The 20,904-nt window shown below is 28.0% G+C and overlaps 7 protein-coding genes across 10 annotated transcripts in view; 5 read left to right on the top strand and 2 right to left on the bottom strand.

Moving 5' to 3' along the window:
- The window catches only part of LOC106789830 (intron-binding protein aquarius), a 17,042-nt gene extending 5,881 nt beyond the window's left edge, over nucleotides 1-11,161 (bottom strand). The window contains exons 1-3 of one of the 3 annotated variants that reach the window (XM_014754344.1): nucleotides 10,910-11,161; nucleotides 10,182-10,818; nucleotides 9,728-9,906 (exon numbers count right to left, since the gene is read on the bottom strand). In XM_014754344.1, coding sequence (XP_014609830.1) covers nucleotides 9,728-9,906; nucleotides 10,182-10,818; nucleotides 10,910-10,993 — 900 coding nt within the window. In that variant the 5' untranslated portion in view covers nucleotides 10,994-11,161. Of the gene's footprint in view, nucleotides 1-4,371; nucleotides 4,452-9,727; nucleotides 9,907-10,147; nucleotides 10,819-10,909 lie in introns of those variants that run through there. The other 2 variants (XM_014754345.1, XM_014754346.1) reach the window with 2 other exon arrangements.
- On the top strand, nucleotides 977-5,473 carry LOC106789832 (G-protein coupled receptor Mth2-like). The gene is made up of 8 exons (XM_014754348.1): nucleotides 977-1,048; nucleotides 1,692-1,931; nucleotides 3,216-3,480; nucleotides 3,757-4,058; nucleotides 4,135-4,213; nucleotides 4,304-4,464; nucleotides 4,570-4,807; nucleotides 5,195-5,473. Exons 2-8 carry the CDS (start codon nucleotides 1,892-1,894, stop codon nucleotides 5,391-5,393), a joined length of 1,284 nt encoding a protein of 427 aa, XP_014609834.1. The 5' UTR covers nucleotides 977-1,048; nucleotides 1,692-1,891; the 3' UTR covers nucleotides 5,394-5,473.
- Nucleotides 6,320-9,430, top strand: LOC106789831 (probable G-protein coupled receptor Mth-like 5). The gene is made up of 2 exons (XM_014754347.1): nucleotides 6,320-8,516; nucleotides 8,595-9,430. Exons 1-2 carry the CDS (start codon nucleotides 7,718-7,720, stop codon nucleotides 9,245-9,247), a joined length of 1,452 nt encoding a protein of 483 aa, XP_014609833.1. The 5' UTR covers nucleotides 6,320-7,717; the 3' UTR covers nucleotides 9,248-9,430.
- A 539-nt stretch (nucleotides 11,162-11,700) lies between the features above and the next one.
- LOC106789863 (tRNA-specific adenosine deaminase 2-like) lies at nucleotides 11,701-13,673 on the top strand. Of its 2 annotated transcripts, XM_014754389.1 has the most exons (3): nucleotides 11,701-12,454; nucleotides 12,526-12,675; nucleotides 12,803-13,153. In XM_014754389.1, the coding sequence occupies exons 1-3, from the start codon at nucleotides 11,777-11,779 to the stop codon at nucleotides 12,911-12,913; spliced, it is 939 nt and encodes a 312-aa protein (XP_014609875.1). In that variant the 5' UTR covers nucleotides 11,701-11,776; the 3' UTR covers nucleotides 12,914-13,153. The 2 variants fall into 2 exon arrangements, with proteins under 2 accessions (XP_014609875.1, XP_014609876.1); XM_014754390.1 differs by lacking the exon at nucleotides 11,701-12,454 and having other exon boundaries at nucleotides 12,531-12,675; nucleotides 12,803-13,673.
- Nucleotides 13,674-13,735: 62 nt separating this feature from the next.
- On the bottom strand, nucleotides 13,736-15,883 carry LOC106789862 (tubulin polyglutamylase TTLL6). Its single transcript, XM_014754388.1, has 3 exons — nucleotides 14,314-15,883; nucleotides 14,021-14,225; nucleotides 13,736-13,936 (listed from the first exon to the last, which is right to left on the bottom strand). Exons 1-3 carry the CDS (start codon nucleotides 15,486-15,488, stop codon nucleotides 13,835-13,837), a joined length of 1,482 nt encoding a protein of 493 aa, XP_014609874.1. The 5' UTR covers nucleotides 15,489-15,883; the 3' UTR covers nucleotides 13,736-13,834.
- A 389-nt stretch (nucleotides 15,884-16,272) lies between these two features.
- LOC106789864 (40S ribosomal protein S29) lies at nucleotides 16,273-17,175 on the top strand. The gene is made up of 3 exons (XM_014754391.1): nucleotides 16,273-16,412; nucleotides 16,804-16,903; nucleotides 16,998-17,175. Exons 1-3 carry the CDS (start codon nucleotides 16,351-16,353, stop codon nucleotides 17,004-17,006), a joined length of 171 nt encoding a protein of 56 aa, XP_014609877.1. The 5' UTR covers nucleotides 16,273-16,350; the 3' UTR covers nucleotides 17,007-17,175.
- A 476-nt stretch (nucleotides 17,176-17,651) lies between these two features.
- LOC106789819 (transmembrane protein 256-like) lies at nucleotides 17,652-19,318 on the top strand. Its single transcript, XM_014754325.1, has 4 exons — nucleotides 17,652-17,927; nucleotides 18,244-18,397; nucleotides 18,537-18,652; nucleotides 19,025-19,318. Exons 1-4 carry the CDS (start codon nucleotides 17,838-17,840, stop codon nucleotides 19,166-19,168), a joined length of 504 nt encoding a protein of 167 aa, XP_014609811.1. The 5' UTR covers nucleotides 17,652-17,837; the 3' UTR covers nucleotides 19,169-19,318.
- The last annotated feature ends 1,586 nt before the right edge of the window (nucleotides 19,319-20,904 follow it).

The following is a 20,904-nucleotide window of genomic DNA, read 5'->3' as shown; positions in this document are numbered from 1 at the left end:
TAAATATATATATATATATATATATATATATATACACTCATGTTTCTTTGGTATAATAATTTTGTAATGAAATATTTTACAAGTGAATTTACAATTGATATTGGTATTGGTATTATTGAAACACGTGTTATTAATTTAACGTTTCACACGTGTATAATATAATGCTCAAATAAAAATAAGCTCAGCTTATCGGTACAAATTTAGATTCTAAAATTAGACATTAATGTCGTATATTCATATGTATAATATATTTCCTATCATTTATTCATTATATCATATACTTTATTATTGATATACTAATCTCAAGAGTCTCGATTTTTTTGTAATTCATTAATACTTTAATTATATATTTTATCTATCTGATTTATAAATACATATCTTTATAAATGAACTTGATTTTAAAAAAATAGTATATTTACAAAATTCTGATAATCTCTCATTTATATTCTCCATCCTCCTTACTCTTTTAATTATATAAAAGCTCTTTTACATTTATTTCATATAATTAAAATGAATATTATAACTCAATTTCAAGAACGAAAATCAAAAAGAAAAACGAGAAGAAAATATCATGTATAATATTTCATATCCAAATTTACATTCGTTTCAGTTATGTGTATAATATGTTTTAAAACAAACTATTTACAACACGAATACATTTAAAAATATAACAAAGAATTAAATATTAATTTTGTGTATTGAAGATTAAAAATAAGATATTCCCATCAATTATACATATACATATATATCTTTGTTCAATTTTTCTAGTATATTACAATGAATTATTTCTTAAATTTGAAATGGTAAAACACAATAATAAGAAAATAAAAAAAGAAAAAAGAAGGAAAATGAAAACGTAATTCGTGTTGTTGAGAATATAGATATATATTTTCTATTTATGGGCGTTCGCAAGTATCAAGTCTGATGATGGGCTTGTACGATGAGTTCAGTATCGTGCGTATCGCGTGTGCGTTAAAACGTTCCACCAGAATTAATCTCTTTCTCTTATTTCCTTCTTCTATAATATTATAATATCAAATACATTAAAGTATATACACATCATAATAAAACAATAACAAATAAAAATTTAAATATATTCGATTATCATTCAAAAAAAAACAAAAACAAAAACATATTTATTTCAAATTGAAACTTTAACTAATACGGCATACAATCTTGTTATTTTTTTTTTTTTTTCTGTATAAATAATAATAAATTCACAATCTTCGAATATATAGTTCATTTTCAAAAAGAGAAAGAAGACCGAGAATGAGAAACGAAGATAAGAAAGAAAAATAAAATAAATATAACAAGTTAGATAGAGAGAGAAAGAGAGATAGAGAGAGGGAAAGAGAATCGAGTCTTCATTCTCTTTTTAATTCCCCAGTGTGTTGGGTAGTATTTAGAAGTCAGTCAGTAAAGTTAGAAGTGCAAGAATAGCCAGAATTTTGTTATTCGATTTTCATTTTTCATCTTACCCCGCATTGATATTTTTACAATTTGTAAAAAAGTACATTCTTCTTTTTTCTTCTTATTTTTTTTGTTTTTTTCTGAATTTTGAATACAATTTCCTAATATTGTATGATGTTAAATGTACGTTAGTGTGTGTATATATATAAATGTGATATATACAATATTAAGAAGAATGTTATAAGTGTAACGAATATGTTATTATTAATCTAACTTTACAGAATTTATTACATTTCAAACGAATACATTTAATTTTGATAACCTTTGATAATCATAAAGCAAATAAACAAAAAGTGAATAATAAGAGACAAAGATCAAAGTTTTATTAGATATATATATTTATCTCTGTTATTCTTATTAATCTAATGAGAGAAAGAAGTAATGAAAATAGTAAAGAAAATTGAAGATAATAGTTTCAAATATGGATTACAAACGAAAACTCTGTTTATTCCCGTTTAATGGCAAGTATATTAACGATTTATTTGTATAGTTTGTTATATTTCTATTCTAACGTATTATATTATATTTATCTTTTCCAAAAATATACATTAATGACGCGTGGTTTTTATGTGTTTACGTAGATCCACGTTAACACACACAAAACACGCAAAACACGTTTAAAACGTATAAAATTGTTCTCTTTTTAATTATACATATATATATATATATATATATATATATATATATATATATATATCATACCTATGATTATGTATACACGTGTGCATACGTAAAATACATCTCGTAAAATAATAAAATAGCAACATCTAGAGACATAAAAAGCATCAAACCTGTCGTCCAGATATTTTCAAAAGAAAAAAACAAGAAATTTAAAAACATTATAGTTCTATTCAGAAATCACAATGTTTGTACGATCAAACAACGCGATAAAAGAAATCAATGATTGTGTTAAACGTCACGCAAGAGGATTTGCAAAAATCAGATACGAACACAGCACATCGTACAATCTACGTTTAAAAATCGATAAAATATAATCTTTACTTTAAAGAATAATCTTATTAAAATATATACTATCTCTCTATTTCTCATAATACTCTCTCGTGTACTTATATATTTTTATTCTATATTATTAATCATTTATTTTAACAATCTTATTTGATTTCTATCTATCTCTTTCACGTTAAATATTACAAAATGGAATAATATATTTCGCATTTGAAATATTTAGTTTTAATACGAAATCATTAATAGAGAGTGTTATTATTGTTGTTTTTGTTGTCTTTGTAAAAAGATAATCGTGTCTTATCTATCATTCGTAGATAGTCTTTCTCATCGTTTCTATTTTCCTGTATTAAAAATGATTATTGATTGATTATTACCATGAATCATGACTTTGCACGTTCAATTACCGAAATATGCATTAATATGCTGTTGTACAAATCCATATATATATATATATATATAAATGTTAACTTGCATATTCTTCCTCTTTTTGTATACTTATCTATATATGTGTCTATGTATTAAATATCACTCTTCCAATTCTCGTTCCTTCCTCTTTTTAATCAATTCATTATTTTCAATTTATTCAGCAGCGTTAGGAAAACCGATCACGCATATATATATATACGCACACACATAGCAGCAGGTTGTAAATCACAACTCACCCTATTAATTTAATTTTATGCTAGTGAACGATCTAGTATATCCGATAATGTACTTCATTTCGTTATAAACACTTTTTCTATTTCTATTTTATTTTCTTCTTTTTTTCTTTTCCCCAGTACTACCTGTTTGGATATTATTCCTTAATTGGTTGACATGGACCAGTTCATTAAGCGATGCTACTGCAGACATTAATTGTTGTCAAAATGGTACAAAGTGGTTGGCAGGAAGAAATTGCAGCGATGGCAGTTACATTAATCTTCAATGTACAGACGCATTTTATCAAATTCATTACGAAAACGAGAAATTTAATATCACGAAAACTAGCAACGGAATGATACTGACATTAATTGATGGTGAACCCCAAGAAATAACGCAAAACAAGTAAACGGTTCTTCTATTCATTTTATTTGCATTCCTAGGTTTTTGTTTTTCAAATCTTTTCAGTACTATGGACGCATATATGCGTCCAGGGAAAGCCATCTGTGTGGACTATGGACGCAGATATGCGTTAATCAATTTTTTTTGTCTACTTCAAATATCAAGAATATTATATTACAATGTGATAGTTGAAATTATATATCAAGAAAAATATTGAAGGATTCAAAATTCAATTGAAACTATAAAGAAACTTATTTTGTTTGTTTTGAATTATCACAGTTTTTGTTTGTTATCCACGGATAATGTTGATAACCCAAAGGCGTTCATTTGCTTCAATGATTCTTACATGGGCGAAACACATTTATGGAAAAACGTATTATATATGGTACTCAGTATGATATCGGCTATATTTTTAATCTTAACATTGATTATTTATTTGATACTTCCTGAACTTCGGGAAATACAAGATAAAGCGATGATGGGTGCAATTTCTTCTTTGGCAACCAGTTATATTATTCTTTGTATCCAATATGTCAGAAATAGCGAGTACAATGAGGATACAACTTTGTGTGTTACTTTAGGTATATATATATACACGTATATATATAAGTATCTCGTTAACATTATTAAAACATTGAATATTATTTTATATTTTAGCATTCTTTCTGTATTATGCATTCATGATTGCCTTCTTTTGGTTAAACATCGTTGCGTTTAATATTTGGCGAACAGTCTGGTGAGTAAACAAAATATTTAATAAAACTAATTTATGGTGTGTTTGTTGCTTTTTTTTTTTTCAATAAAATAAAAATAATTGTATTCCTAGGTTCAAACATTTTGTGATCAAGGATAGAATACTGTTTCCAATTTATTGCGTATTCGGATTATTCTTACCGTCTTGTTTTTTATTGTCGGCACTTTTAACTCATCATATTCAAGGAAATCACTTGAAACCACATTTTGGTGAATTAATATGTTGGTTTAACGGTAAAGTTCAATGAATATTTCACCTTAGTCATTGATCATATGTTTAATATTTGTTTTTAACAAATTAATTTACATTTTTCTTTGTGCTGGGGGTTGGGAAATTAGGAACAGATGAAGTCTGGGTGTTTTTTTACGGTCCAATAGCCATACTATTGACACTGAATGTTATCTATTTGGGTCTGACCAGTTGGAGATTATGGCACGAATATCGTGAATATAATGGAAATAAACTACGAGCATTAAGATTTAAATGTTTGCTTTATATGAAGCTCATGCTTGTTATGGGTATAACATGGATATTTGAGATATTATCATATGCTATCGGTACAACGGGGTGGTACTGGTAAATTATTATTTTTTATTATACATTTGTTTTATAACTGATCAATTATAAGTTTATTTCGTAATATCGAATTAACGATAATAATCCTTGAAAATTTGTACACGAATAACAAGTGGCTAATTAAAATATAGCCTTTGGCGTATACATTCTTCCTTGTTCCTTCAAATTAAAATACGTCAGACGTCATACATATTAGATGTAATTTTTTTTTCTTTTCTTTTTTTTTTTATTTATTACGTGTACATATTTCTTATTATTTCAATTCCTTTCGATTAACTAAAACCCCATCTCAAATGTGTAATATTATTTTCAATGTGTATCCTCAATATTATCATTCTATTTTAAAAAGCATTATTATTAATAACGAAACTTTTGTTTTTCTATTAGGGTACCAACGGATATTCTAAACTCATTGCAAGGCTTTATAATATTTCTTCTTTTGGTTGTATCGCGAAAAAGAGTGAGGAAACTTTTGGCGAAAAAGAAACCTTGCGGTATTGTTTTCCCTAAATCTTGGACAGCCTACGAAGATGAGGAATGTGAAGTTGTGTTACCAGAAGAATTGGAATTGTCTCAACAGGGCTAGGATATTTATTCATCCATTCATTCATTCATTCATTTATTCGTTCATTCATCTTCATTATAACTTTTTGAAAATTGTTAAAAAAAAAAAAAAAAAAAAAAAAAAAAAAAAAAGGAAGAAACTTATGTATATTATTAATAAGTTATTATCTTAACGATCTCATTTCTATTTAAATCATTTGACAAACGCATTATCTGCTAATTATTATTGAGAAAAAAATAATATCGAGATTTTGTTAACGTACAAATCAATCATGTGCATATATATGCATATATTCTTTCATGTACTCTTTTAAATGTACTCTATGTTATGCCAATTTTCCTCACTTTTTTTTTTTTTCAACGAGGAAGAGATTATTATTATACAGGAATCTCACTGTAAATATTAAGAAATTGTGAGAAAATCCAAAACAAATATAAAAATATATTATAAAGGAAAACTAAATGTAAAAACGCATCGTTTTATTATTATTATAATTATATCTATCTCTTTGTTCTATATATATATATATATATATACATATTTATACACACAACTTCTGTTTTAAATATTAAATACGATGACGATAATGGAAAACACTCGTTTTTTAAATTGATATTCCATTCTATAAGTATGTATGTGTGAATGCGAAACAAAGAATTGACTCATCGGATTTGATTTTTTTCTCTCTTTCACGTAGTATACAAAACCGGACTTTGTATTTGCATATAGCTAACGACAATACCATATCCTGACACACAATCAAACGATTTATCGTCAATAAGAGATACAAAATTATTCTTAATTATAAAATATATTATGCACAGTTATTTTGTTTTTAGAAAAAAATTCTATACGTAAATAAGTTTAATAAATTCAAAATAAGATCAAATAACAAACAAATTATTTCTACTTAATAGTGAAAAACGTATAATCATTTATTCTATAAATATATCTCTCCTATTGACGTATGAACGTTTAAATTGATTATAAAAAATTCAACTTAATTCTAGTATTAAATTGTAATTGTATTTGTGTACTCATATCAAGTATCATTCATTTATGATACGTGATTAAAGAAAGAAGCGTTTGTACTATCCATTAACAAAAAAGTATGCGAGGGCAGCGAAGTCACTAGTTTATCAACAAAAAAGATACATTCGGTTAATATGATAAGACTGATCTAATCTAGCACACAGAAGATGCTCTATTCGTTTTTAAAGGATCGTTCACACATAATATTAAGTTAATATTACAGCTAATACAATTTTATTTTTTCTTTTCTTTTCTTTTTAAACTTTATCATTTAAAAACATTCTTTATACATTTTCAAAACATCTCTTATCGCATTCTCTAGCACGCTTTTAACAAACGATCATCATTTACTCATTATATGAAATACCTGGAACGGTAATGTATAAGCAAGAAGCATAACAAACTTATGAATCATTCTGATAGAACTAACGTCATACATACAGGGGGGAAAAAAAATATTAAAAGAGAAATCAAAAAAGGTAGATACGATTAATAGAAAACTTTATAATTCTTTGTAATAGGGATTCCAAAGAATTGTATTTAACTTTAAATAGAATATTCTCTTGTTGTGTGGTTTAGTTCAGTGTGAATCGAGCTTTAAATTCTTGTAATAGTCAGACTAACTCTTCCCTTTTCTTCTCTTCTTTTCACACACACAACATAAGAGATTCAAGAAAGAGAAAGAAAGAAATAAAGAATGAGCCAAACGAACACAGAGGGGGAACTGGAATAGTATAAGAGAACCACATAGTATGAAAGAGTGCAAGAAGAAACCAGAATGGATGAAGAGGTGAAGAGGAGGAGAAGGAGGAAGAGGAGGAGACAAGTATGGATGAGCAAGGGTAGGGTTCTTCTTTGCAGGCGTTTTTGTCTCTACTAGCGACAGCAGACAGGTATGGCAAAGTTAAGATGATTCCAGAATATTGCGTTATTTGGGCGCACGTGTGTACAGACCTTAAACGTCCTGTGAATGAGAAAGAAAGAAAGAAAGAGAGAGAGGGAGAGTGTGTGCGTGTAAGTGGAAATCAATATTTCATTGATTAGCATATATACTTCTGAGTAAGGTCTATGAAAAAGATATTGTATTATAAAATGTTGAGTTAATGAAAGTATACAAAAGGAAACGAAGGTGATGGCGATGATGATATGGTGGTAGAGAAAGAAATAAAAAGTGAGAGAAACAGAGAGAGAAAAAGTGCGCACGCCTCTGTGAGCAAGAAAGAGAGAGTGAGAGAGAGGGCGAGCGAGAGAGAGAGAGAGAGAGAGAGAGAAAGAGAGAAAAAGAAAGGAGAAGGGGTCAGTACAAGAGTGACATGCATCTTGTAACGGCGTTACTTCTTGTATCATTCCTAGCGAGTCATTCGAGATTCGCCGGTGGAAATACAAATACAAATGAAAAACCAAATACAATCAAAATTGCAAAGTGTTGCGAATTGAGTGAACTTCTTTTGGACGACACGTGCACACCATTATCAATTACGAACGAAACGAAACCATGGCAACCAGAATATACCCAAGACAAGGATTCCAATATTTTCTTGAGAACTCCTCCAACTCCGGATTATCGTATTGGATTACCTAGATGTCGAAGTAACGAACATCAGTGGCATGTTTATTATTATCCTTCTGGGCCAGATAGATTAGCTATCGTTTTGCCATTGGGCAAACTCAGACATTATGTTGATGATCTTAATAAAGAAATTAGCAGAAGTAACGGAGGTGGTGCCTTTGAATCGTTTAGATACGATGACGAAGAAGACGAAACAAAATATATTCATTACGATTATTCTTTTGGACAGTATTGTGTGGATAAGGCTGTTCTTAGTAGAGATCATTTTGTCGCTACCTATGCTATGATATGTGTTCCCGAGGTACCCTTTCAATGGTCCGACCCCAATTATTTGATGAAACATGCTATCGACCCAATCTTTCATGCTATATCCATAGCAGCATATCTTGTAGTTGCGGTCGTTTATTTTGTTCTACCACAATTGAGAGATCTTGTTGGTAATATGATAACTAGTATGACGCTGTGCCTTATAACCAATCAGTGCGCCACGACGGTTAAAATATTCACTGAATTTGGTAATCACGTTAACTTTATGATAGCTGGTAAGTTAATATACCAATTAAATAGAAGAATTTATAGAAAATCAAGCTTCTATCTGATGTTGTTTGATTTTTTTCCAGATATAATCGCTTATACGTCTTCGTTAGCTGCTTTCTTCTGGCTCAACACTTTGGGCTATTACGTTTGGAAAACGTTCAGATCTCGCAACGTATTTTTGCGTACAACCGATGGAAAAAAATATTGTTATTATTCTGCATACGTTTGGGGCGCAACAATTTCCATTTCCACAACTGCAATTTTTGCACATTTTGCATTAGAAACTGACAAACCTTTTATAGGTGGTACGGCATACCCTGCTCAAGAAACCGTTGGTTGGCTAGCTCTTTCAGTGTTGTACATGTCTATTGCTCTTACAATAATAATTGATTTTAGTTTCATTCTAACAACAGCGAACAGAATTAAGAGAATGAGTACATATGGTAGGATACATCACAAAATGAAATACAGTTTCAGAATGTTTGTTTTGCTGTTTGCAATAATGAGTATTAGTTGGATAACGTTATTATTGGCGGGATTAAAATACGACGCATTTGCGTATTGCCACGTTGTCGTTAATTTATTACAAGCTCTTTTTATACTCCATATTTGTGTATTCGGTCAAAGAAGAGTCACTTTTTTACTTGGGAAAACATGCAATTGTAGTAGAAATGGAGATAATATCGAAGGGTTTGATTGGGGAGAAGAAATGACAGCAATTAATGCTGGTTATTAATTTGCACTTAGATCTTATAATTAACTCTGAGTGATTGTCCAAACAAAAGACATATCTAATGTTTAATACCAATCAATTTTCACTAGCTTTAAGATATTTGATAAATATATTGTAAATTATACGTGCCTTAAATCAAATAGATCTGTGTATATAATCGTAATGCGTGTTAATGAAATAATAGAACTTTATATAAATATATTATATATATATATATATATATATATATATATTTATGTGTATTACCTAGTAAAGTATTAATACTTATTTTCAGTATATATAGTCAAAGTTAATTATAACACCTATTATGTGTTTTTACAATATTTATGTGATATTTCTTTGTATGATATAGCAACTTTTTGTATAAAAAACAGAAAAAGGAAAAAAGAAAATATCATTTTACGTATTCATGCATATACATAATTAAATAAACTATCTTGCATACTCTATTAATATTTTGATATTTTATTTTTAAAAACTTACCTGACCGAATAATCCACCTTCTGGCCGGTGCAACAAATTAGATAATTGACAACGTACCACCAGGTGACAATCGTCCATGACGGTATTGAAAAAGCGCCTAGTTGGTAGAAGAGCTTCGAGATCAATGATAAGTTCCAAGAATCTTTCGCAGTAACGAATTTTATCAGGAAAAACAGGTTCTGTAATGAATTATTTAAAACTATATTGTTCTTAAAAATATATGAAAATATATATATATATATATGTATAAAAATGTAAGAAGAAACAATAACACGAGTTCCTAAAGGCAAAAAATGGTATATGTATGCCTCTATGTACAATCGATGTAAGGACGACTTGATTTTTGTATATATTATTAGTATTTTAAGCTATTATTCGATCTGCAATATTTTGGTCCTACGACAAGAGGTCATGGCTTACCTTTTTTCCTGTCAGAAACTCGTGCATCAATTACCTTCAAGCGGAATTGTTTCTAATATGGTCATAAATTTGATCATAAGTCTGTGTAAGAATTTACGTTCCCATTCTAATTTATCTTTCAATTCGGGATTATCTTTTTTTCTTATAACCTTCCAGTATTTTCTCCATTTAGGATATTTCTTAAATTCTAACTCTCTACGTCCCTCTTGCAATGAAATCCACATGGACAACGATACTAATCTTTTAACTTCTTCTCTAACTAATGGTACTTCCATGGAATTGAAGCAATGATTTAGAAATACAATAAGCGCCGTTTGTTCCTTAAGATCAAAATCCATAATACTGTCTTCCAAACATGCTTCGAGAACTTTTTGAAAGAATCCAGCGAACTGCGTAGGATTCTTTTCAAATGCTTCCCAAACTTGTACACGTTCGCGAAACTTCTCGTTGACCATAACGACGATGGACATGGTGTGTGCGCGTGTAGCAGTTTCCACATGATAATTTGGCCATAGAAAATTTTCCAAATATTGACTGAATTCTAACATCATGATGCGTCGAATAGAAAACTTTGAAGCACATATTTCTTGGATATAAATATCATCTACTATTTGAGAATTAAATGGTAGATGTACATCTGTAGTATGCGGTGCCCAATACTTACTAGCTAACTATAAAATAAATGAAAAGTTTAGGTTAGAATTAATTTGGTTATAAAGAAAACTACCTCACAACAAAATAAATGAAAATTAAATAAAATACCTGAGTTACTTTATCTGCGTTAATTTGTTCAACAGTTGGAGCAGGATTATTACTTTTAATGGGAGGTGCGTTTAGATTTTCCATTTTTAATTTCCTATAATTTTTCACAATATATCAATTCAGTATACAATGTAATCAAGCTTGACTTTACTGCACTTTACTCAACACACCACACACACACACACGCAATAGTTCGGTTATACTATGTATATATATGTATGTATACATGTGCATAGATGTATATAACAACTTTACATATAATATTGCAACTAAAATAATACTTGAATTCTTATAAAAATTATATTTCTACACTAATCACCTTTTTAACTATCTTTTTATCAAGTTATTAATATATTATTAAATTAATAAACACATAAATTAATTTTTTTAAATTAGAGCGAACGAGTTACCCACTAAACTTGTTAATACATGATAGACAAGATCGAAGAATATTTAACGTCACGTGATTGAATACGTTTAATTGGTTAATCGAATTTTCTCGCATTGTCATAGGTGCAACGATTATCGATATTTAAATTTTAAATTAATTTAAGAAATCAATCATTTAAATTATAATTATTATTATATTAATAATACCTTATATATATATATATACGTTGGATGATTAATCTAGATTAAATTTAATCGATGACTGAACATTATTGCGCCATGTTTAAATTTCCCTCCTTTAGAACACGTGGGGAAAAAAGATATCTATTGTTAAAGTTTCCATCACAAAGTGTAAGCTACTTGAAAATCGTTTTTTTATTTATTTATTCGTACTAATATTATTTATTTAAACGAATAAATATTTTATGCACTTGATTCTATTAATATAATTGATAATAGTTAACCAAATAATACAACATGCCTCCTAAAAAAAGGATTCATTCTAAATCTCAAAGTTCAAGATCAAAAAAATTGAAGTTAACAAGGTCTGATGATGATGAGAATATTTCTAAAGATACTGAATTGTCCGACGATTTACCAGAAATTTCAAATAACACAGATAAGACAGATAACAATAATGCATCGTTAACATCATCACCATCATTGTCATCCATACAATTACCAATTTCTGAAAGACTATTATTAATTGAACAAGAGCTATGTCAACAGTTAAAAACTATAAAATTCCCTTCCAAAGTTGAATATGTTTATAATCCAATAATCTATGCATTTGAGGTGCACGCAAAGTACGTGCAAACTTATTGCAATGAATCTAAAAAAATTTTATTTCTTGGAATGAATCCCGGTCCATGGGGTATGTCGCAAACAGGTGTACCATTTGGTGAAATTAGTATGGTTCGCGACTGGTTAAAGATTCAAGGTTTTATTGGGAAACCTTCTAAAGAACAACCGGATAGAAAAGTAACTGGGTTTGATTGTAAACGTAGCGAAATTAGTGGTAAAAGACTTTGGGGACTTTTTAAAGATTTATGTGGAACTCCACAGAATTTTTTTAAACATTCTTATGTACATAATTATTGTCCTATCGCTTTGATGGATCGTAAAGGAAAAAACATCACACCTGCAGATTTAAAGGCAATGCTTGTTCTCCTTCCTTTCTCGTTACTTTTATATACCTAATGTTAAATATTTCTTTTCTTTTGCAGAAAGAAGAACAAAAATTAATACACGAATTGTGCGACCAAGCACTGTCCAAAATAATTCAATTATTGGATGTGAAGATTGTAGTCGGTGTGGGAAGATTTGCAGAGAAAAGGGCGCAGGCTGTAGTAAGTGCGGATAATTTATCTGCTCAGGTAATATTAAAAAAATATCATTTATCATTATTTAACACACACACGCGCGCACGCGTGCACATGGATATACATATATATAAATTATATTATGCTATTTAATTTTTTATATAGTTCATTATTCTTTTAGGTGTTATGGATTACTCATCCTAGTCCAAGATCAGTTGGAAATCAAAACTGGGATGAGAAAACCAAACAAAGATTGCACGATCTTGAATTAGCAGAGTATTTTACCAGTTAAATAATTATGTTATCGTAATAAGTAAAAAAGGAATACTTTTCATTTATCAAAACTGTTGATTAGCATATATGATTGTAAAAAATCTATTTTTTTTTCATTGTAAATCAGTTCATTGCTTCCTCTTATACTTTTATACTTATACTATTATAATATATTACTCTTTTTTTATACTACTAAACTTATACTATTGTTTTTATTAATTTTAATCGCTATGAATGCAGTTGCATGGATGGACATTGCTTTAAAAAAAGCTGCAGCTTCGTTAAAAGTTGGCGAGGTTCCAGTCGGTTGCTTATTCATATATAATGATAAAATTATTGCAGAAAGTAATAATACTGTTAATGAAACCTGTAATGCAACTAGGCATGCAGAAATGAATTGCATTGATCAAGTTTTAACATACTGCAAAGAGAAATCCATAGATTATAAAGAAGTGTTTTCAAATATTGACATTGTGGTTACTGTAGAACCATGTATAATGTGTACATCAGCATTATACCAATTAGGAGTCCGTAGTATTATTTATGGCTGTAAAAATGATAGGTTTGGAGGATGTATTAGTGTTTTTAAAGTACCTAATGTTTATAATACTAAAGTAACTGTATTAGGAGATATAAGAAGCGAAGAAGCTATAAGTTTACTTAAAAATTTTTATGAAGGTACAAACCCAAATGCACCAGAGTCGAAAGCTAAGAAAATTTCGAAAATTGAAGACCAATAATAAATGATTAAAATAAAGAATTTCATTGTGCATAATTTTTTTTGTAAGAATTTTATATATATATATATATTAATATACTATTAAAATAATGCACGTAACAATATAAATAACAAGAATCCTCATTTTTATGTGTTTTTATACTTGTTCGTGCAGTTCATTTAAAAATTATTCTATATACCTTATTACCTATATACCTTATACTAAGACATGCACCACAAGGGATCGTTAGCACATTTACCTTGATACCATTTTATTAGCAATTGATTTTGTAGTGAATATTCATTAAATACTGTATGATTGAGCTGAAAGAAATTTTATTCAAATTATATATAAAAAATTACTACATAAATATACATATTTTTTTTTTTATTTAAATTAATACTTACTGGAGAAGGTGGAAATATCCTTTGAAAATCCAACTTGTTTTGATGTTCTTTATAACTTTGAATTAAAATGTGTTTAATTTCTTCTGTCATACACGGTATACAAAGTTGACATTCCATTTTTAAACAATCGTGACATGTTATGCAAATGTGCGGTAATACTGCTAAATTTTTAGACGCTACTTCCATTTCTTGTACGAATTGGCCTCTTTATATAACATAAATATTTTTCGTTAAAAGTAGATTTTAGTTTTACATAAAAATATAATATATGATTAAAGAAAAATCTAAGTTACCTTGTTTCAGGCGATTTTTTTACACGAGTTTGTTTAACCCTTGAGTTAATACCGATGAGTGAGAATAAATTAAATAAAACTTGTTCATAAAGTAATTGATTAGGAGGATAATGAGCGGATGATAAATTGGGAGACATATTTGCTTCCATCACATGCACTTTCATATCTTTATCAATAATGAAGTCAAATCTGACCAATTCGAAATAATTTCTTTGATTACCATAACGTTGGATGCTTTCTTTCATTAAACTTTCTTTCATAATTGCTATTTCTTGTATTGCTTTTTTTATTTGATTCCAGATATTATCAAAGTCTTTTCCTATTGATCTCATATATGCATATAATGAATCTTTCATTGAATATCCCAAACGAATATAATAATCATTCAGAGATGGTACTTCCCAAATAGGTCGGTATTCATCGCTAATAATGTATGAATCCTCTTGACTGCTATCAAATGGTTCATACTTTATTGTACAGAATCTAAGTAAGACATCTCCTTTGTAAATATATACTCTGAGTGGATCAATAGATGTAAATACTACATATACACCTAGATCAAATTTATAACCATCGATGAGGAATGGATTATCTATAAAATCTTGTATAAAAGATTCTGAATCATTGTAATCTATATCAGAAGCTTTAACAATCTTTATACCACGATGGTTATTAGACTTTTTCAACCATAATTTATTTGGATTTAGAATGGCATGTGTGAGAAATTTATTTCTATCCTGTGGAATCCTAAACGATTTAGGTAAATAGAATACTCCGGACGTAGATAAATGTTTCTTGTTTGTGATATAACCGCAGCCAGGAAAATGATTGATAAGTTGATGAGGTTTTAAATTTTGTAAAATTGGAGCTAATGTTAGAAACGGATATTCATGCGACCACAAAAGATTCCAATTAGTTTCATCGTTAGTACGTTTAAATCCGATACCATTTAATACCGTAAATATATTATTTAAATGATCGATGGAATCATTGTTTCTATTAAGAACATAATACGTTGGTCTTTCATCATCGATTCTTTCTTTGTCAAACTTTTTCAAAGGTGACTGAATATATAAATAATAGAATATGCTAATTAATAGCACTACAAATGACATAAACCATAAAAATAGCCTGAATGTTAATTGTAGTTTATTAAAAATATTTAATTTCTCCATTTCTTGCTGAAAACAAAAACAAAATGAATAGTTTTCTATTAATAACTTGTATAATTAAATTTATATTAAAATATAAATGTAACAATGTAAAACCTTTCTCTTCCTTCTCATTCTTTTCGTATCTGTTGTTATGAAGTTTGCATCTATATTAAAATTCGATTTTGTATCACCATTACTACACATTTTATTATGTATTAACATTGAAGATTAGTTGATTTGACACCAAAACGTATATTCGCAATCAATAGAATACACAATGTGAAAGTACCGTTTTAATATATTCCTCTTTCCTGTAAAAGTATGTCACGTATGTTTCTACTGCGACAGAAAAATAATTCTTTAATATCGAACAAACGAAAATGATTAGAATTTAATGAAGAAATTAATAGTTGATATTAGATTTGTTTACCTTTTCGTTCACAGAACGTTTTACATTAAACACTTTGAATATCCTTCACAATAATTAAACGGATTTTTTCAAAATGGTGTGTGTATCCTAATAATTAGTTAACATCAGCTACCTGTATCTAATATATTCTTGTTTTTCTTCTTATTTCTTAACAATTTATTAATAGAAATATATACATATATATATGTATCTAATATATTTACTAAATATATTTAAATAAAATAGATAATATTTGTATAAGTAATAATAATAATTATTTTTATGTTTCAATTTAAAGAACGTTTAAATATTTTTTTAATTTCAAAAATACAACTAATGCCCTCTGTTCTCGCGCCACGAAAATATATTATAAATGCGAACGCCCTCATATACAGAACGCATCTAACTGAAGAAATATTTCGTTCTTTTACGTTAGAAGACTTCGGTGAAGAAGCATATATATTTGTTATCAAAATGGGTTTTCAAAATATTTGGTACTCGCATCCACGCAAATACGGCCAAGGATCTAGATCCTGGTAAGTTATTATTAAAATATACATATATTTCTTTTTTAGATTTTTTTAATACATTTTTTGCTATACGAAATCATCACGACCGCGTGTGACAAATTTAGTATTACATGCTTTTTATTTTTTATTATTTAACGTTCCTATTTAATACTTACAACAAATAGTATACTAAATAATTCAATATTTATTATTATTTATATAACACATAACATAGAATTCATATTTTTCATGATTTCGTAAATTTTATGTAAAAAAAGTTAATTAGATGAACATGAAATTAGAGGTTAGATTGTTATTCAAGTATGGAGAACAATATATATATATATATATAATGCAATTATATTTTTTACGTATTTCTTTCTTTCATTTAAAATATTTCTTTTAACTTTGTTTACAGCCGTGCTTGTGCAAATAAACATGGGCTTATCCGTAAATATGGTCTGAACATTTGCAGACAATGCTTCAGAGAATACGCAGCTGATATTGGTTTCAAGAAGGTAAAAATAAAATCCTGTGTAGTATCCAAAAAAACAAAAAACTTATATAAAAATTTATAATTATGATTAATTTTTCTCTTTCTTTCTTTTATAGTTGGATTAATTCAATTAAGAAGAAGTTAAATAAAATAAACAAATTCCAATAATTTATATACCATTATATAAATATGTTGATTTAAATCATTAAAAGATTCGTGATTTATCAAAACATCTAAAAGGATATTTGTATTAATGTAATACTAAAAAATAAATTTTAATTCAGATCTAATTTATATATCGTAGTTACTTTTGATTAATTTACCACATTGTATTATTTACTTTTTTTCGCATGCATTTTTATTGTGTACGTTATGACCTGATTTGCATACACAACTAAAAAAAAAAGATATTCTATGAATTATTCAATACAAAAAATAAATTATTCGTAACAACTAATCATTGAACGTGTAGAATGCCGGTAACGTAGCCATTTTGTATGCACAAAAGAATACAAAAGTATATAGAAACTTACAAGTCCCCTTTTTTATCTAACCAGTTTCATTTTAGTTATTACCGAGACCACCAGTGGCCGATAGTAGGTACTTAACGCGATGACGGTACAGTACTATCAAAGAATACAGTATTCTTGGATAATATATATAGTATAGTTATATTGTAAAAGAAATAGAAAGAATTATATTTAATTTTTAATGATAGTACTGTACCGTCATCGCGTTAAGTACCTACTATCGGCCACTGGTGGTCTCGGTAATAACTAAAATGAAACTGGGTAGGTAAAAAAGGGGACTTGTAAGTTTCTATGTACTTTTGTATTCTTTGTATGTATAGTTGGATCGTATATCAATTACTAAGCAGTATTGCTCGAATTTAATTGTAGTTTTACATTGTAAAAACAATTAGAATTTTTGTTTACAAATAATTACAATTTATTGCAATGGGCTTTTCGGACACAATGAATTACATTCTATTTACCAACCCAATTAGTTCTGGAACGTTTTTACTTCTTAGAGGTACAGCAAGAATGGTGAGTTAGGTCTTTTAAATTTATTTATTAACTGAGTGACTATTTGAAAAATATATATTTTCTCATTTATTTCCAAAACACTGATTAGATAATCAGTTTTGTTTCTATTTAGAGTGCTTAAATCATATGAAATATAACCTGCAATAAACAGAAAGGTATGGTACTTCATATGGTAATTATGTATATAAAAATAATAATAATAATAATAAATTTGACAAACGTAACACACAAAACTAACTGTTTTGAAGGACAATATAATTATACTTATCAATTTTCACTTGTGTAATATATCATTAGATCAAAATATATATTATAGGCAGGTGATTATATAGGCTTACAACCTAAACAAGAAATGAAAATGCCACAGACTGTTCAATTATGGAAATTAACATCGGCTGTAGGACCTTATATTAAACTTGCTGGACTTAGTGGAGCAGTCGCTGTAAGTTTAGGTGCTTATGGAGCGCACAGTAAGTTATACAACAGTCATCATTAAATATAATCGTTTATCGTTAATTCTTTTGATAAAAGAAAATGAATATGTTAAAATATGTGCATGAAAAATGTTACATATACGTTGTATAAAAATTATTATTCCTTTCGTTTTAGACATTAATGCAGAAAAATTCCCAGAACAAGCAAAAATATTCGATACAGCTAATAAATATCACTTTTTTCATACATTAGCTTTACTTGGTGTACCTCTTTGCAGAAGGCCATTTTTGGTAAATTTTCATTATTTTTTTTTTTGCAACTTTATTAACTTCTTGCACTATAACAAAGTTGGTGTTTCTTATGTTAGGGATGTAAAATGTATCACGAGTCTTATACGTTGTTATACTTTATCTTTATTATTCTCCCTTTTATGGGTTTGAGACCTCGATAACATACCTCTCTGGGTCAACAGCAAATGGTGTTCCAAAGTGGTCACCCATTTTACTATTAACCATGTCCATTGTTGCTTAACTTTAGTAATCCAACGGGAACTAGTATTTTTAACGAGACGAGGCCGTTGACACACACCTTGTTATAATGCAAAGTATTGTTAATTGTTATGTATATACATATATATACATCTTTTTCTTATGAATTTACAGGCCACATTATTTTTCCTCAGTGGAATAATAATGTTCAGCGGCAGCTGTTACTATATAGCTTTTACAAACGATAAACGTTTTTCAAAAATGGCTCCATTTGGTGGTACATGCCTAATATTAGGATGGTTATCTCTAATCCTCTAAATATACGATTATCTTTACTTGTTTAAATATTATAATAGAAATATATATATATATATATATATATTGCGATTTACTTTGAAGTGTAAGAACGTATTTTAAGTTTGTGATATCTACTGGTAAATTCATTTCCGAGAATAAACATAAATAACTATTTATAAATAAAATGTTGATATAATATATTTCTATGTTAAAAAATAAATAATTTTTAAGTAATATATATATATTTTGTAGCACATATTATTATGCATGCCACGTATAATATATATCTGTAAGTATATTATTACCGATTAAAAAAGAATTAACTTCTTTTTTGGCAAGTGGGTTCCCCCCTGTATTTACATTAATTGAAAGGCTTTTTTTAAAAAAAAAAAAGAAAAGAAACTTGTTCGCATCGTAAGTAAAGAAAAAGTCTTTTTATACTAATGGATTGATATAAATATAACTTTGTTTATAATATTAATGACATGTGTTTGAATTGTATTTCGAAATATTACCAGTTCTTTGTAATGTGTGTTGCATGCGTATAAGATTTGTCGATCGAACATATTTTATTTTTACTCCCATTAAATTTCTTTTCCCGTTCATGCTATTATTGTATTTTTACGTGTTACCTTATTCATCATCGCATAGCAGGATAAAAGGGCACAATCAAAAATAATTATGTACCTTATAGATTATGTTGATTGAAGAGTACATGTAACATTGCCTGATGTAGTACTTATGTGTTTGAATGCACACATCGACAACATATATCACATATTAAATATTATGGTGGTATGATATTTGGCAGCTCTATTTATCTTTCTTGTTATTTTTTGTTTAAAGTATATTTAATAAACTACAATAATAATAATAATAATAATAATAATAATATATTGAAATGAATACACAACTTTTGCTAATCGATCAAGACGTGGATCTTATAATTGCACTGAAATAATTGTATACTAAAAGGAAAAAACAATTTATGGCCTGCGTTAGCAATGTTACATGATATAATTAATTGTAATAATATGATCGAAGTAATATTTCTTTTCACTTTTCTTTAATCATCTTCATCGTCTTTCTTTTTTCTTCTTCTTCTTCTTCTTCTTCTTCATCTTGATAAAGAGATGTTAAAGTGATGCACAATATGTTAAGGTATTTAGGTACGCACGACGGTTATAAATTTTAGCACCCGACTATTACCCCATATATCGCAAAATTGTCCTTTCTAAATCTCCCTCGATTACACTTCAAAATTTAAGAAATTAATATTAATATACATACATTGTATGATCCGTCTGTTATACCAGCTTCGCTTTTAATCGATAACTTTTTTTTTTTTTTTTCTCTAAGTCATATTTTATACAGAGTCTTACAATTTTCATTAGCTTTTTCTTGTTTTTATTATTTTTATTATTATTCATCGTTCTTGTGTTTTGTTGTAGTTTAGAGATTTTTATTATTCTCTTTTCCCCACAAATATGACGCTTCAAGTGTCTCTAAGTTGGACGTAAGATATGCATCCATCTATTTGTTGACAACACACCACACGAAGGGGAGAACAAAACAATAAATGTTCTTAAACGATGCTGGCTGCACCCTTTTACACAGAGTTTCATTAAGTAAAATAATTTGACTATCTTATTTAGAATAAAGATATCAAATAATATATATTAATAATAATAATAATAATAATAATAATAATAATAATAATAATAATTAATTAAATTTAATGATACATAAGTAATAAT

This window comes from Polistes canadensis, unplaced genomic scaffold (assembly GCF_001313835.1).
Source record: "Polistes canadensis isolate GaletaPanama2010 unplaced genomic scaffold, ASM131383v1 scaffold_205, whole genome shotgun sequence".
Lineage (NCBI taxonomy): Eukaryota > Metazoa > Arthropoda > Insecta > Hymenoptera > Vespidae > Polistes > Polistes canadensis.
Note: the sequence above shows the minus strand (reverse complement) of the source record. Positions and strands in the feature narration are given on the sequence as shown.

Excerpts from the sequence above, each read along its gene's own strand:
- LOC106789832 (XM_014754348.1), top strand. The coding sequence starts at position 1,892 with ATGGATTACAAACGAAAACTCTGTTTATTCCCGTTTAATG. Across the intron at positions 4,214-4,303 it reads AATATTTGGCGAACAGTCTG|GTTCAAACATTTTGTGATCA; the intron begins GTGAGTAAACAA and ends TTGTATTCCTAG. Across the intron at positions 4,465-4,569 it reads ATTAATATGTTGGTTTAACG|GAACAGATGAAGTCTGGGTG; the intron begins GTAAAGTTCAAT and ends TTGGGAAATTAG.
- LOC106789831 (XM_014754347.1), top strand. The coding sequence starts at position 7,718 with ATGCATCTTGTAACGGCGTTACTTCTTGTATCATTCCTAGCGAGTCAT. Across the intron at positions 8,517-8,594 it reads CGTTAACTTTATGATAGCTG|ATATAATCGCTTATACGTCT; the intron begins GTAAGTTAATAT and ends ATTTTTTTCCAG.
- LOC106789863 (XM_014754389.1), top strand. The coding sequence starts at position 11,777 with ATGCCTCCTAAAAAAAGGATTCATTCTAAATCTCAAAGTTCAAGATCA. Across the intron at positions 12,455-12,525 it reads TCACACCTGCAGATTTAAAG|AAAGAAGAACAAAAATTAAT; the intron begins GCAATGCTTGTT and ends TTTCTTTTGCAG. Across the intron at positions 12,676-12,802 it reads CGGATAATTTATCTGCTCAG|GTGTTATGGATTACTCATCC; the intron begins GTAATATTAAAA and ends TTATTCTTTTAG.
- LOC106789862 (XM_014754388.1), bottom strand. The coding sequence starts at position 15,488 with ATGGAGAAATTAAATATTTTTAATAAACTACAATTAACATTCAGGCTA. Across the intron at positions 14,226-14,313 it reads AAAAAATCGCCTGAAACAAG|AGGCCAATTCGTACAAGAAA; the intron begins GTAACTTAGATT and ends TGTTATATAAAG. Across the intron at positions 13,937-14,020 it reads GGATATTTCCACCTTCTCCA|CTCAATCATACAGTATTTAA; the intron begins GTAAGTATTAAT and ends AATTTCTTTCAG.
- LOC106789864 (XM_014754391.1), top strand. The coding sequence starts at position 16,351 with ATGGGTTTTCAAAATATTTGGTACTCGCATCCACGCAAATACGGCCAA. Across the intron at positions 16,413-16,803 it reads GGCCAAGGATCTAGATCCTG|CCGTGCTTGTGCAAATAAAC; the intron begins GTAAGTTATTAT and ends CTTTGTTTACAG.
- LOC106789819 (XM_014754325.1), top strand. The coding sequence starts at position 17,838 with ATGGGCTTTTCGGACACAATGAATTACATTCTATTTACCAACCCAATT. Across the intron at positions 17,928-18,243 it reads TTAGAGGTACAGCAAGAATG|GCAGGTGATTATATAGGCTT; the intron begins GTGAGTTAGGTC and ends TATATATTATAG. Across the intron at positions 18,653-19,024 it reads TTTGCAGAAGGCCATTTTTG|GCCACATTATTTTTCCTCAG; the intron begins GTAAATTTTCAT and ends ATGAATTTACAG.